The sequence below is a fragment of the Hypomesus nipponensis genome, chromosome 20 (assembly GCF_054491055.1).
Source record: "Hypomesus nipponensis isolate SF chromosome 20, ASM5449105v1, whole genome shotgun sequence".
Taxonomy (NCBI): Eukaryota; Metazoa; Chordata; class Actinopteri; order Osmeriformes; family Osmeridae; genus Hypomesus; species Hypomesus nipponensis.
In genome coordinates this window covers 8,385,001-8,399,804 of record NC_140380.1, presented here as the reverse complement: position 1 = coordinate 8,399,804, position 14,804 = coordinate 8,385,001, and the positions used below count along the sequence as shown (strand labels likewise).

Sequence of the window (14,804 nt, the reverse complement as noted above, 5' to 3'; positions counted from 1 at the left end):
TAGTTGGATGGAATGAAATGTTCTTCTTGTGCCAAAATTGTGCATGTGATACTCACACAGAACGTTGTGAACTTCTTCCGTCCTTTTAATATATATATAATTTGGTTTCACAGAGAATCATTAATCATGCTACTAAGTCAACGCACACCCCGTGTCAGCACAATGTGATGTGAATCCTTCATATGAAACATGACTTCAGCTTTCTCTGTGCCGAATCAGCTTCAGTTCAAGCATGTTGGATGGAGTTAGCAGACAATCAATCATGGTCCCCTCCCCTCCCCTCCCCTCCCCTCCCCTCCCCTCCCCTCCCCTCCCCTCCCCTCCCCTCCCCTCCCCTCCCCTCCCCTCCCCTCCCCTCCCCTCCCCTCCCCTCCCCTCCCCTCCCCTCCCCTCCCCTCCCCTCCCCTCCCCTCCCCACCTCCCCCCTCCCCTCCCCTCCCCTCCCCTCCCCTCCTATCTTGGACAAGGCTATGTCTGGTGGGTCCAGAACCAGGTCTAGATGTGCTGCAATGTGAGATTCATTAGTTGGTGTCAGTACAGGGAAGGATCTTCCCAGGTTGTCCTTGGATACAAACAGGAAAATACTAAAGCACTTTACTTTCGTGAATTAGTTGCGAGTGTGTGTATGTGTGTCTTTGAGAGAGGGGGGGGGAGTCTTCCAAGCTTGTTCACTTCTACTATTACTCACAGACACACACACACACACACTTCCCTTTGATCAGGTGTACAAGGACTTCCATTTAGAAGCTGCGGTGGTGTCGACAGCTACCAACGTCTCGCTGCTTTCAGAAATCGTCTCGGACACGACTGAGAGAGAACACATACAGTGACATCATCAAATTCCTGCCTTGATCAACTTTTTCTTCCTCCTAAACCGGGGGGCATGCACTGAGAAGGGGGAGGAAAGAGAGAGACGTAGAGAGAAAGCAGGAGGCAGACAGACAAACGGGACACGATGCCGAGGTCCAGTGGAATATGGAACGAACACACACACACACTCTCACACACACACACACACACAAGCACGGTGACCTCAGCATCACAGTTTCCTACGTGCTGTCGTCAGGCGACACCTGTCTCCCTGCTCCCGAGGGTTTCCCCACACACCAGATGTGGAGAGCGGGACTCTGTGTCTGGAGATGTGGAACACAGCTGAAACCTTTTCCAGGAAATTCACCATTGAAGGGGGACACGCAAATATACAACTTTACACACACACACACACACCTACCTACCCCCCCCCCCCCCACACACACACACACACACACACACATACTGTACATCCACACACACAATGCTCTTTCTTTATTCTCATATCTGTCTTGTCGCAGGAACCACTTAGCCAAATCTGGATCCAACTCTCATCTATCATCCAACATCATTCAGGATCTGGGGGATGTTTTGTCAGATCCTTTTTTTTTTTCTTCCTGGATCAATGTAGGAGGCCAAGGCTCCAGGAACGTTAAATGTGATTCAGCCTGTTGCTGGAGTTTGAAGGACTTGTAGCAGCCATATTAGAAATCATAACCATGTGAACTGGCAATGTTCACTTTTATTCTTTCTAGACACTGGTTGATTCAAGGGAACATTGTAGAATTGTTTTGCAATCGATTTAGTTGACCTGTCTGGTTTGGATATGCAATGTTTAATGTAGTTTTATTCGCCATACATTGACAAATACATTCCTTGGATTATTTAATTTGACATCATAATGGTCACTGCATCATCAATGTTTGAGGTACTATTTATTGAATGTAGTTGGATTTCACTTGCGTACTTATGATTTGATCACATCTCTACATAAGCCTGAATTTGATTCAATCCAATTTCTCCCTTGAATCAGTTGCATGTATTTGGACTGAAACTGCATGGAGCATTAAGTGGTGCGGAAAAAACCTAATGAAAGACTTGGATGTTGTGCTCTGCTTTGAAAATGGAAAATATGCCTCATTTCTTCACCAAAAAATGACAGCTGATAGGTTCCAGTTTTCAGCATATCTGGTCTGAGTATGTTTTTTACGAGCCACATATTTTGGACACGACTTTTTACAGGAATCCGAGTATGTGCAGGAGTAGTGGCCTCGATAGCTAAAGTAAACACTGTCCGGCTCCAACTTTATCAAATTAAGTCAATTCAAGTAAAGTCAGTAGATCTTCGGTAGTTCGGTACAACTGTCTCGATCAGAAGTCACAGAGTATCAGTGATCAAAGGAATGGAGAGTAACGAATATAGTTTCAAGCGTTTATCCAAAAGTCATTTTCAAAGACAGTAACATCTATGTCTAATGAGACTGTAGCAGAGCGATTATGTACTTTCAAACAAGTGGTTTTAATCAACAAACATCACATTTGATTGAACTCAACGTTAACCTCCGAAGTATTAGATCTGCTGTGACAAACCAAAAACACATATTCTTACACACATCCATGCACGCAAACTGCACGCGTGTGAAATTCCCTGAGGATTTGAGTGCAGTCACTGCAGCTTGGTCTTGGTCTTCCTCCGGCCTCTGCAGCACAGCAGTCTGAGCAGGGCAGCAGTGGAGACCAGGATGAGCCCCCCTGCAGCCAGCAACAGCAGCAGCACGTCCACACAGTAGTAGGAGTACCAGGGCATCCTGTAGGCCTGGGTACGCAGGTGAGGAGCCCCCTTGTTCCGCATCACAAACTCCAGCCAGAAGATGGCGCTGTCCATAGGTTTGAGAGGCGTGTCCCTGTGAAGGCGGGAAAGCCTCTGCATGTTCTGCCTGTAGCTGGGGTTGTGGAGGACCTCCTTCAGGGTCTGATGGAAGTCTGGTCCGTTGAGATCAGGCAGCTCCAAGATCTTAGCGGCTCCTCTTTCTTGCAGACGCAATAGGTTGTCGTGCTGGTCGAAGAAGAGAGGGATTCCCACCACAGGGGTCCCGTGGTAGATGGCTTCCTGGACTCCGTTGGTTCCTCCGTGGGCCACGAAGACTCTGGTCTGGGGGTGACCCAGGAGGTCCTTCTGGGGCATCCACTTCACCAGCAGGGTGTTGTTGCCCAGAGTAGAGGGACGCTCGCCTGAGTACTTCCAGATAACCTGAGAAAGAAAACATGGCCAGTCCATAACCAAAACAATGAACTCCATGAAAAATCTGACAGTTGAAATGGAACGAAAGGTTATTCAGGACTGGATTTTTTTCAAATTACCTTTTGAGGCAGATTGGCAAAGACATCTGCAATTTGGTCAGTCAGGGTCTTGGAAAGCGAGTCCACCAGGGTGCCCAGGGACATGATCACCACTCCGTGTTCCCCGGCACTCTGAACAAACTCCTCCAGCTCTGAGGGCAGGGGCTGGGCCGGCCGGCACTGGAACCCCCCCATGTAGACCACATTGGGCATGGTGGGTCTGGGGTACTCAAACACAAAGTCTGACCTCATCAACCAGATGTCTGCTTCCTGCATGAAGGAAGTGAGGTCACTTCCTGCCTCAAAGTATTTCTCCAGGATAGCCTTGTAGTGTGGGTGGATCACAAACCGCTCTTTGTAAAGCTCATGGCATCGCATGAGGACGTTTTCAACCCTTTGGAGGAAGGTCATCCGATCGGTGAAACCCGTGTATGTGATGGGAACGTAGGAGAGGGGGTAGGGGGCGATAACAGAGTGTGCCTCGGAGGGGGACGCCCAGCGGACATTGAACACAAGAGGCAGTTTGAGGTAGCGGCCCAAGAACACGCCCGGACTAAAAGCAGGATCGGTCAGAAACAGATCAAAGTTCTTGAATCTCTCCATCAAGTCCTTGTCCTCGAGGATTGAGATGACAATCTCGCTGAACAGCTGGTGTCCGTTGTCCAGCAGTTTGGTGAAGGCCCTCTGCCAGGCCCAGATGGACCAGAGCGCTCGGCCTGTGGTGACAGGAAACATGGCTGAGCTATGGAGCTGAGAGTCCAGGGTATCTCTAGAAGACCAAAAAGAATCACCTCGGATCAGTAATCATTAAAGTACAATTGGCTGTCAAAATGACAACAAATGATGCTCAGCGATATCCTGACTGATGAGGGTGAACCTCGGCGAATCACAGACATCTATTACACCAGAGCATTTTTTAAGTAATTAAGCCTAAAACAGATTCTAGATGTCATTTTACAAGTTGTATTAATGAAGACATTAAATACGGTCTTGATTAACCTTAAGAAGGTGTCCCATTCTTCCAGGTAAACGTTTCTGTCTGGGACGGAGATGGTGGTGTAGAAGGGGGACTCCTCGGCGATGAACCAGGACTTGTTCCCTCGTATCACCGTGATGCTGTGGCCCCTGGCGTTGAGCTCCTCTATGAGGATCTGCAAGGTACACGACAGACTGTGAGATACATTTTGGGCCTATGTACGATGAATGTGTTTTAGGAGAAGTGTACAGTTGGATAAGATGCTCAAAAACTTCCACGACACAGACCCAAATCAGTTACAACTGTAAGTGCAAATAATGTAAAATACTTTGTCATCCCGCTCCAGTAAAACCAGTAGATCATTTTGAGGTTTTGATCGCATAAGTGCAACGTAAAGACGGAAAAAGGCATGGGGAAACTACAGATTTTCGTTCCTCTCTCGTCAATCGTTTTTTCTGCGTGCCTTTCAGGGCTTGCACAGGACACAAACACAACAAAGAAGAACAGAGGCGATCAAAACCTTCATGTTGATCCAGTGGCTGCCCTCTGCGGGGTAGACGAGGACCCGCCCCCCGCTACAGAGGAGCGGGATCAGGAGGAGGCAGAGACTGAGGACTGCCAGAGGCCCCAATGCACGCCTGGATGACATCACAATGCACGCCTGGATGACATCACAATCTACACAAGAAGAAAACAGTCACCTTACAAAACTTTTTTTTTTGGACAAATCACAAGGTTTGACATGGTTGTGGTGAGTCTCTTTACTGGCTTGGGGGTCTATCGTTTCAGTTCTGATTTGACCTCACAGCCACTGAGCTAGTTATGCAAGAGTATGAGTTCGATATCAACAATCTGTTTTTACCATCATTGCTGTTTTTTGCTGAATGATAGAGTTACCTTTAGAAGTCCTATCCTGGAGTTGTGTTTGCTGCATGAGGCAACACTGGAGATGAATGAATAAACAAGCACTAGACAGATTACAAAGGCAGTCCAGCCCAGAGTCCAAAGTCCCGACTCCTATTATGAGGCTGCAAGTATTAAAAGCCGAAACGTACAATTGTAAAATAAAAATCAGAATTTACTTGACGAAAAAAAGATCCAAGCCGTACATTCACCACAAGTCATAATTATGAAGATGTAGTATTTATTTTTTTTAACCTTTGCTTCCTTGGGATTTCAGGATTGTAGTGTAACTGTGGGCTGCGGCGTAGGTGTGGTTAAGCGATAAGGTAGGTGATAATATAGAAGAGTAATTCCCAGCATTCTTGACACATGCAGGCTAAAGGGAAACAGACAAACAGTCTTCTAGACTTGGTCATGGATTGTAGGTAGAACAGTTAGGTCGAATTAATCAGACACACAGACATACACCAGGGAAGCGTGTTTTAAAATGTGCATGTGTACAGGGTTGATGAAGCACAGTGTTGGTGGTGCTGAGGGTGGGGGTGAGGGATGAGATGTGCTTTACACTGACAGCAATCTGACTGATTGTGCTATGCAGACTGTAAGCTACTGGAACGTTCCACGAGACGTTCTGAGTTGTGTAGTTCTTCGCCGCTGTTCCATAAACACAGAAGTAAATGAGACATTGAATGAAACGTTGTCTAGGCGTTGAGGAAGCCTCCCGGAATGTTTGAGGGACTGTGGAGCCGTCCGTTTCGACGCTCTTTTCATTTTATTTTTCTGCCCATTTCATCTGCTTTTTCTAATGTACTTTTTACATTAGTACACAGTACATGTGGGAGTGTGCTGTTCAAGAGGTTTTACGAGGTGGTTGTACTGTTTGTGTGAAACGTGTTCTTTTACAACAAAAACCGAGCGAGAGAAAGCGAGAGAGCGAAATCGAGAGAGAAAGAGAAAACAAGTGTTAGATAACCTTAGTATATTACACCCTCACTGAATGAATGCCTGTTATCGTCAATAAGGCACTACAGCTGGCAGCCAGATGACAAGTACACTTATACACCCTGATCCCTACAGCATGTGGTCAATGTCAAATCAGCACACAAGATCATGAGCTATGAGTGTCACGGACTAAACGTTCCCCCTCTGCTTTCTGTCCAGTCTACGATACACACCAATCCTCACACTTCCTGTCCATGGACATAACCTGTACAACCAAAAACAACAGCTACATGATGAAACCTGTAGTAAGGCATGACGCTTAGTGGATATTCGTTTGCTAATTATTTATAGTCATCCATTGAGGCCGATGTGAGGACACCTCATGATACAAGCGATACTACGCTGTCCAGAGAAGGTTCTTTCTTTTTTTTAAGTGTTATAACAGCTGCATTCAATACTTACTTAACAGACCAAAACCACCACTGACTTTTGTTTTATTAATCTTCGTGATGTTGTAGTTACCTGGATCTCAGTGACTAATACTTGCTCTCCCTGTTTCCTGTTTCCAAGGGATCGCCAGTTTCAGCACAACAAGAGTATCAACGGGTGAGGTAGTTGGGCTAGTAATCAGAAGGTTGCCGGATCGATTCCCCGCTGTGCAAAAAGATGTTGCGTCCTTGGGCAAGGCACTTCACCCTACTTGCCTCGGGGGTAATGTCCCTGTACTTACTGTAAATTGCTCTGAATGAACGTCTGCTTAATGACTACATATACATTGTTAAAATTGTTGCCTTCATCTAACTAGTAAAACACGAGGTAACATTTTCCAGTTGGGTGAACTCCTGGGTATTTTTTACTTGAACAAAGCAATACAGCAAAAACATCTATTTGACTGTGACAAAAACACATTGAGTACAGCTTAACAAAATATGGAAACATTACACATAATGATCACATGGTAATAACCAACAGAATAACCACAATCACAGCTGTAAAAACACTACTGAATCACTTGCGAGCTTATGACATACTGTCACTGGTTTTACAAAATCAACTTCAAATTGAATGCGAGTTAGATGGCTTAGCGGTGAGGGAGTCGGGCTAGTAATCTGAAGGTTGCCAGTTTGATTCCCAGCGGTGCCAGAATTATGTTGTGTCCTTGGGCAAGGCACTTAACCCTACTTGCTTCGGGGGGAATGTCCCTGTATTTACTGTAAGTCGCTCTGGATAAGAGTGTCTGCTAAATGACTAAATGTAACTTATTAGTCAACTACACAGCATGCTGGGAATTAAAGGCTAGACACCCTTCTTTTAATTATGATTATATTAATCTGAGTTCAATCTAAAATGGGGCACAAGCAATTGCTGGTGGGTCAGATGATCTGCAGGTCTTTTACAATACCTGATATCTGTGAACTCTGACGAACTTCTATCTTTCTTGCATGTGCCGTGGGTAAATAATCGACACAGATTAGTTAAGTTCAAAAGTCAGAGGCTGACCGGAGCTTGAACTTGGACAGAGTGACAGTCATTCTTGGAGCAGTGTAATTGCCCAACTTGGAAGCAGAGGTAAGTGAATCATGGATGTATTGCTGGGAAACAGTTTGATTTGGTAATGATTCAAAACGGTTTACAGACAGTTAACACAGGGCTGCCAAGTTTCAACAAAAGTTCCGAGTGAGATTGCGTGGTTTGGAGCAGGGGTGAATATTACACTCTGACGTTTTTCAGGAGTAGTTCTTGAGGGGAAACACCAAACGTTGTGCTGCAACACAGATTATGTTAAACTTAAAAACACATGTTGTGTGTCTAAAATCAGCACATTGCACCTTGATTGCATATTAAGATGTTCTCTATAATTCAGGTATGTTTACAATGATATATTGGGGGCAAGGGTGTATGTTTAATTTCAGCTTTGACACGGACATCAATGGTTCATGTGAGTGCGCTTCGCACAAGAACATTTTGGGGGGGGGAAATGGAAACGCATACATAGAAAAAGAAAGAAACGATTGAACTATTTGGAGCTTCTCAGCGTGAGATGTACGAGGCGTGGCGTGTGAGCGTGTGGACTGGTTGGTGTTGCGTGATTCTCATGTTCTAAGCATGAGCCTCAGTAGCTCTGTCAATACTAGAACATCTTAAGTCAAGTATCGGTCAAGTCAAGTATGATTGGCTGGACCTGATGTTCGTTTCCTCCAGGATCACAATGACTGTTATTGAGAGACTTGTTGCTCTTGTTGGTCAATGCAATGGTAGAAGTTTAAATCACTTACCTATATTAAAAAGCATGTGACTTTTCATTAGAAACCTGAATTAACATTTGAATGACATTTTGCAGCTAATGTCATTCAGCAGTTGCAGCCTAATACATTAACAATCAGGAGAACATCAGCCACACAACTCCAGTACCTGTTTCACAACTGTCTACGGACACAGCAACAGTCCACAGTAAATGTCATTCAACCCTGTCCATACGGCAACAACAGCCTTTGAAAGTCAGGAGAGAGAGAGAGAGAGGGAATCAGGCTAGTAATTAGAAGGTCGCTGGTTCGATTCTCAGCCGTGCCAAATGACATTGTGTCCTTGGGTACGGCACTTCACCCTACTTGCCTCGGGGGGAATGGCCCTGTACTTACTGTAAGTCGCTCTGGATAAGAGCGTCTGCTAAATGACTAAATGTAAAGTTCTTCACAGTTCTTTGGTTATTCCAGACACCATGGCTCCCAATCTGGCCTGGCGAGTTTTCTCCTCTCTCAGTGTCTGCCTGACGATCCTCCTGCTTCCTCCCCCCTGCCACGGGGGAAAGATCCTGGTGTTCCCCGTGGATGGAAGCCACTGGGTCAACATGAAGATCCTGATGGAGGAACTCCACGCCAGGGGACACAGCCTGACGGTGATCCGAGCCTCCAACAGCTGGTACATCACAGAGGAGTCTCCTCTCTACGACTCCATCACCGTCAGAGAGGACCATGCCTTCGACACCTTCTTTGATACTTACTTAGAGAAACACATGAAGGTATGTCTTTAAAAGTCATTACAGTGTCGTCTTTTATCACGTGCTTTTAGTCGATGTCACATGCAGTACATGGGGGGGATTTGAACTCATAACCTCTTGGTCTGCAGTCAAATGCTCTGCCGCTCAGCAATACCATTCCTAGTCCTTACTATTTCTTTGATATCATTGATTAGTCCTGGAAGGACAAAGGCTGTTTTAATACAGAAGTATTTCATAGATTAGTTGATCATTTGGGTTCATTCTTTGACTGGTGGATTTGTGCCTTCAGGCTCAGCGAGAGAAGGCGTCGGCTCTGACCTTCTTCAAGCTCACCCAGCAGTTCATGTCCATGATCTCTGAGGCCCACCTTCTCAGCTGTCAGATGGTCTCTCGCCTGCTGGATGACCAGGACGTCGTCAAGGGCTTGAAGGATGCCCAGTACGACATGCTTCTGACGGATCCTGCCATCGCAGGAGGGGTGGTTCTGGCCAAGTACCTCCAACTGCCCCTGGTCCTCAACGTCCGCTGGATCACCAGCGGAGAGGGGCACTTTGCCATCGCCCCCTCGCCCCTCTCCTACATCCCGGTGCCAGGCTCAGGCTTCACAGACAAGATGAACTTCATCCAGAGGGTGAAAAACGTCCTGTTCTACAGCATCATCCTGTACCAGCAGAGGTTCTTGGTGGGGCCCAGCTATGACGCGCTCTGCGAGAAACACATAGAGGGCGGCTGCGACGTCATTTCCCTCCTGCAGGATGCAGACATCTGGCTTTTTAGGTCAGACTTTGTGTTTGACTTCCCCAGACCCACCATGCCCAATGTGGTCTACATGGGGGGGTTCCAGTGCCGGCCGGCCCAGCCCCTGCCCTCAGAGCTGGAGGAGTTTGTTCAGAGTGCCGGGGAACACGGAGTAGTGATCATGTCCCTGGGCACCCTGGTCAATACTTTGCCCAGTGACATCGCAGAGGAGATTGCCAGCGTTTTTGCCAAGATTCCGCAGAAGGTACCTTTGAACATCTCACGAGCATATCCATACAGTTATCACATACTTTTCTTTGTTTGGGAGTCAAACGTGTAATTTGATTTGAAACTGTTCCTCAGGTTATCTGGAATTATCGAGGCGAGCGTCCCTCTACTCTGGGAAACAACACCCTGCTGGTGAAGTGGATGCCCCAGAAGGACCTCCTGGGTCACCCCCAGACCAGAGTCTTCGTGGCCCACGGAGGAACCAACGGAGTCCAGGAAGCCATCTACCACGGGACCCCTGTGGTGGGAATCCCTCTCTTCTTCGACCAGTACGACAACCTGTTGCGTCTGCAGGAAAGAGGAGCCGCAAAGATCTTGGAGCTGCCTGATCTCAACGGACCAGACTTCCATCAGACCCTGAAGGAGGTCCTCCACAACCCCAGCTACAGGCAGAACATGCAGAGGCTTTCCCGCCTTCACAGGGACACGCCTCTCAAACCTATGGACAGCGCCATCTTCTGGCTGGAGTTTGTGATGCGGAACAAGGGGGCTCCTCACCTGCGTACCCAGGCCTACAGGATGCCCTGGTACTCCTACTACTGTGTGGACGTGCTGCTGCTGCTGCTGGCTGCAGGGGGGCTCATCCTGGTCTCCACTGCTGCCCTGCTCAGACTGCTGTGCTGCAGAGGCCGGAGGAAGACCAAGACCAAGCTGCAGTGACTGCACTCAGAGTCAGACCTTCTTCTACCTCGCAGCCTTGATCGATTTTCTATTTATTTAGGCTTTTTGAAATGTCGAAAAGGTTCTGATGCAGCAAACAGTTGAGTCTTTGTTTCACAACTGGTTTGACATGAAATTCAAGTCATTTGATCAAGTGCATTATTTTTGAAATATATATAAACAAAACGTTTAATTTAATAAAAATCATCCATTCTAAAATTGCAGATCGTTCAGGTACACACTTGTGTCCCTCATTGACCCCCCTCCCCACACACACACACACACACACATACACACCACATCCTCACCCTGGTGAAGTATTTTCTTCCACAAATGGAAGACTAAGGTCATGCAAACATTATTATTACAGACAGTTAATCCTGACAGGCAATGGAATAGTTCCTTGTCATTGGCTCTCAATCTTTCTTTCAATACAGTAGAGTGTGTGTGTGTGTGTGTGTGTGTGTGTATGTGTGTGTGTGCGGATGCATGTCTGTGCGTGTGTGCCTATCTGTCTGTGTGGGTGTGTGTGTATGTGTGTACAGACCCCTGGGGCCCCCAGGGTTGAGGCCTCCGCTCTTCAGCTTGCAGCAGGATCTGTCAATAACCGTGTCCCTCCGCTGAGTTATCGCCAGAGAGACCCAGCCCAGGGCTTCGTGTGCCAGCCTGCCTGCGAGTCAAACCAAGCGTACCTCCTCCTCATGCCACTACAGCTGAAGATGCAGACTTGAGAGGGGGGGGGGGGGGGGGGGGATGTGTTTGTTTTTCGCCTATGCGTTTGGTCCCTCCGTAATGAAAGAATAGATAAGCCTTTCCAAAACAAACAGAGAACGTGATTACAGGCTGCATGCTGTCTGAGGCCTCATGGCTAATCCCCCTCCCTTCGGGTCTGTGCCTGAAAGGACAACCTAAAAAGAGCCAGGGTCAGAACATCAGGAGTGATTAACATGTTCAGTCCTCCATATCCCTTTTCCGGTAATGCAACCCTGGGGGGGCTTGCCTGGGTACATAACTTAAACATTCTTAGTTAATGAACCGTGACTTCTTACTGCTGCACCGCGAGCAGGTAAGTGCGCTCGAAACAAACACACGGCTCCCCGTCCGATGCCATTTTTACACTTCGCGTGTCGAGTCAATCGAAAGAGCAGGTGATTGAAGATGAACCAACTCTGGAACGATTTTGCAATCTTTACCCCTCTTGTCGAGGTCGTCCGTGATGTCATAACTATCCATTAACAGGCTCGTTTAGAAACAGTTAAGAAGCTGACGGCCCTTGTTCATTGTGTCTGCCAAACAGTCACACAGAAACTAACATCCTGGATGTTTGTTTGGTATGAGAAAACGTGTGACGTTTTCAAGAACCACTCAAACGACTTGAGACTTTTGGCCATGAGACAGGCACACGAGGTTGCAGTTGCTTTACAGTATCCTTCAACATCAGTTATCCCCCCTAAAAAAAATCAAAAGTTTTTGGAGTCAAAGCATACTTCTGCAGTACACTCAACAGTCTATTAAATCATGCCTGCATTACGTCAGTTTTTCAATTAGCCTTCAGTAATTGTAAACGTTCTAGCCATCCAGTGACATTTTTATTGTGTTAATAGATTTTATAGGTTCGTTTCTCAGTTTCACAGGATTTTTCCTTGGTCTTCTTAAGAAATACTGTGAAGATGAGTCGTATCTCATAAGCAAATAATAAGCGTATCAATTATAATCTGGCCTGGTTGGAATTTGCCGGTCTTGTTTAAGCAAAAACAAGACCTCCATCACGCGCATGTTCTATGGAACGCAAGCACGATATCACATCAACGGTGATGACATCATACCCTTGTCAGTACATTTGGAGGAGAAAACGCATCCACATACACACACACCACTTCACATATTTACACACACACACACACACACACAGCCCAGAGTGCACGTGCACACAAACGGTCAACTCGTACGGTTCCGTTTTTTCCCATGTGCCTGTGGGGTGTCTGACCTTCCATCTCTGGAGGGGGTCGCTATAGCGACAACAGCTCACTGGAAAGAGAGAAGACTTGCTCCGCCCTCACAGACCTGCGAACAGTTCCCGTTCAACACGGTTCCATTCAGTTCAATTCGAATCCGTGCCATTTCATTCCGTTCCGACCTCAGTTCATCCCTCACCACCCGACATCCGACACCCGACACTGCCCGCCTCAGCCCACCATCCGCCCGTAAACAGTCGAGTGGTTTACACCGTCCTCAGACAGCGTGAATCCAGGAGGTGCTCGTCTGGCGTCGTTACGAGGCTGTTTGCCCACGTCCGCTCGTCTTTCATTGTCGGGCTGACGATCCCATCCCACTTTCCATCTGGTCCTGCTTCTGAGCAAGGGTCTTCTGTGCTCCTCGGGGTGTCTCCCACATATGGTGGGAGACACCAGAGAGGTCAAAGGTTAATATACACTTCAGTGCTGAGCAGGGGCTAAAAGATAATTGACACTTAACCTGTCTTGGTTTTGGCTCAGGTCACGCTTTGTTCCAGCGATTCTAACGATAACCGAGTGTTGAGGTCTGTTGTTGGCGAGAACAAACCACCCAAACCGTCAGTGCGCTGAGACCGTACCGTAAATCAAAACAAGAACATTGTTCTCCTTAATTAATTTCATAAGCGCATAAAAACCTGCTGGGCTTACCAAGCTTCCAAATGATGGGATTTTACAACATCTCGTCATGGAAGAAAAACTGAACGTAATGTTTCTTGATGATTTGTTTTGTTTTCTTTCTTTTATTATTATTCCCTGAATGCCAAAATCAACAGCGTTTACTAGCCGTTTTGTTATCGACCTTGCCTTCGACACCATGACGATCAAAGCCATACTGCAATGTCCTTGGGATGAAGAAAGGGGACATGTTGACGATGTTGAGACCGACTCGCTTCCAGGGTGACTGCAGGGGAGATACTCAGAGACCAACGCGGCTGTTTTAAGACAAACAGATGCGGACGGCGGGGGAAAAAAAAGGTGAGTGAAGGACAGAAGGGAGCGGGAAAAGTAAGGGAGAAGGAGGGTGGGTGGGAGTTTTCCGTCGTGTCCTTTATGGTCTTTCTTGCGTGTGTCTCCCTTTCATACCTGGTCACAGCTGGACTCCTGTGGGGAATGAACCAAAGACACAGATACCCACAAACCTATGCCGACGAACCCTTTCCCCTCTCTTGTCTTTGCTATCTTGGAGCAGTGTGACCAAAACCACCCCAGGGGTTCCGTTTCTACATTTGACGTTATAGACGTAGATGTCATAGAGCGTCTATGTGTTCCATCCACATCCATCAGATGGATATAGATAGAAGACATGGATGTTCTCTCGCTGTAGACTTGGATCTGTGAACACTATCAGAGGAGATGATCAAATCCATCCTCGCCCACCTTGACACTCTGGAGAAGGGCTGCAGAATCCAAGGTAACTCGAGGAACGCCCCCGAATCAGTTCTGCAGAGTGCTTCGCGCATGAGTCAGCATTTGTCCGTCCGTAGGGGAAACATCTGATATCCAGCTTCCTGGGCTGGCAGCTGGAGGTGGATACGACTCTCAAACACACATACGGCCGGCAAACACACACACAAAACCCTCCTGTGTACAGTACGTACAGTCAATCCCACAGTCCATGGTCATTGAGGAGGTTGGTGTGAGGTTGGGGTTCTGACACGTGTTTTGGGGTAAGAACCTCCAGGAAACCAAAAGAGGGGACATGAAATGGAAAGACCACGTGCTGCGTTTCAGGCTACGAGTCGACAGCCCCCCCCCCCCCCCCCCCCCCCGCGCGCGCTCGTTTGTAAACGTATGTAAACAACGGCAGAGACGCCGTAAAGGTCCCGGAACAAACATTGTAAAAATGCTCGTTTACAACTCGTTTGGGCCTCTGCATAGGTAGTTCCAACACGAGCAGATGGTCTGTAGCGTGTAAAAAGGTCATGTTCGTGTTTCTCTGTGTCGGTGTGATCCTTCCTCCGCTTGGTGAGAGAGGGAGGGGAGTGGAGATGAGGACGGGGGGGGGGGGGGGAGTGGGGGGGTGTGGGCGAATGGAGGAAGAGGTAGATGACTTGGAGGAACACAAAGACTATAAATTCCGGAGGGGATGAAAAGAAGAGCTGCGATCCTCAAGGTTGATCGCACATCGCTGGTC

The 14,804-nt window shown here is 47.4% G+C and overlaps 2 protein-coding genes across 5 annotated transcripts; one reads left to right on the top strand and one right to left on the bottom strand.

Annotated features, from left to right (window-relative positions):
• Positions 1–2,228: 2,228 nt before the first annotated feature.
• Positions 2,229–5,042, bottom strand: LOC146246260 (UDP-glucuronosyltransferase 2C1-like). 2 transcript variants are annotated; one of them, XM_084684443.1, is made up of 5 exons: positions 5,024–5,042; positions 4,647–4,804; positions 4,150–4,301; positions 3,172–3,919; positions 2,229–3,061 (listed from the first exon to the last, which is right to left on the bottom strand). In XM_084684443.1, the coding sequence occupies exons 2-5, from the start codon at positions 4,773–4,775 to the stop codon at positions 2,477–2,479; spliced, it is 1,614 nt and encodes a 537-aa protein (XP_084540569.1). In that variant the 5' UTR covers positions 4,776–4,804; positions 5,024–5,042; the 3' UTR covers positions 2,229–2,476. The 2 variants fall into 2 exon arrangements, with proteins under 2 accessions (XP_084540569.1, XP_084540570.1); XM_084684444.1 differs by lacking the exon at positions 5,024–5,042 and having other exon boundaries at positions 4,455–4,708.
• LOC146246259 (UDP-glucuronosyltransferase 1A5-like) lies at positions 4,901–10,879 on the top strand. 3 transcript variants are annotated; one of them, XM_084684446.1, is made up of 7 exons: positions 4,901–5,355; positions 6,323–6,386; positions 6,542–6,682; positions 7,442–7,540; positions 8,686–8,990; positions 9,259–9,972; positions 10,071–10,879. In XM_084684446.1, the coding sequence occupies exons 5-7, from the start codon at positions 8,691–8,693 to the stop codon at positions 10,653–10,655; spliced, it is 1,599 nt and encodes a 532-aa protein (XP_084540572.1). In that variant the 5' UTR covers positions 4,901–5,355; positions 6,323–6,386; positions 6,542–6,682; positions 7,442–7,540; positions 8,686–8,690; the 3' UTR covers positions 10,656–10,879. The 3 variants fall into 3 exon arrangements, with proteins under 3 accessions (XP_084540572.1, XP_084540573.1, XP_084540571.1); XM_084684447.1 differs by lacking the exon at positions 6,323–6,386; XM_084684445.1 differs by lacking the exons at positions 4,901–5,355; positions 6,323–6,386; positions 6,542–6,682; positions 7,442–7,540 and having other exon boundaries at positions 8,272–8,990.
• Positions 10,880–14,804: the final 3,925 nt, after the last annotated feature.

Coding starts and splice junctions, on each gene's coding strand:
- LOC146246260 (XM_084684443.1), bottom strand. CDS start 4,775: ATGTCATCCAGGCGTGCATTGGGGCCTCTGGCAGTCCTCAGTCTCTGC. Junction 3,920..4,149: donor GAATGGGACACCTTCTTAAG/GTTAATCAAGAC, acceptor TTGGTCTTCTAG/AGATACCCTGGACTCTCAGC. Junction 3,062..3,171: donor TTGCCAATCTGCCTCAAAAG/GTAATTTGAAAA, acceptor TTTCTTTCTCAG/GTTATCTGGAAGTACTCAGG.
- LOC146246259 (XM_084684445.1), top strand. CDS start 8,643: ATGACTAAATGTAAAGTTCTTCACAGTTCTTTGGTTATTCCAGACACC. Junction 8,991..9,258: donor ACTTAGAGAAACACATGAAG/GTATGTCTTTAA, acceptor TTGTGCCTTCAG/GCTCAGCGAGAGAAGGCGTC. Junction 9,973..10,070: donor TTGCCAAGATTCCGCAGAAG/GTACCTTTGAAC, acceptor ACTGTTCCTCAG/GTTATCTGGAATTATCGAGG.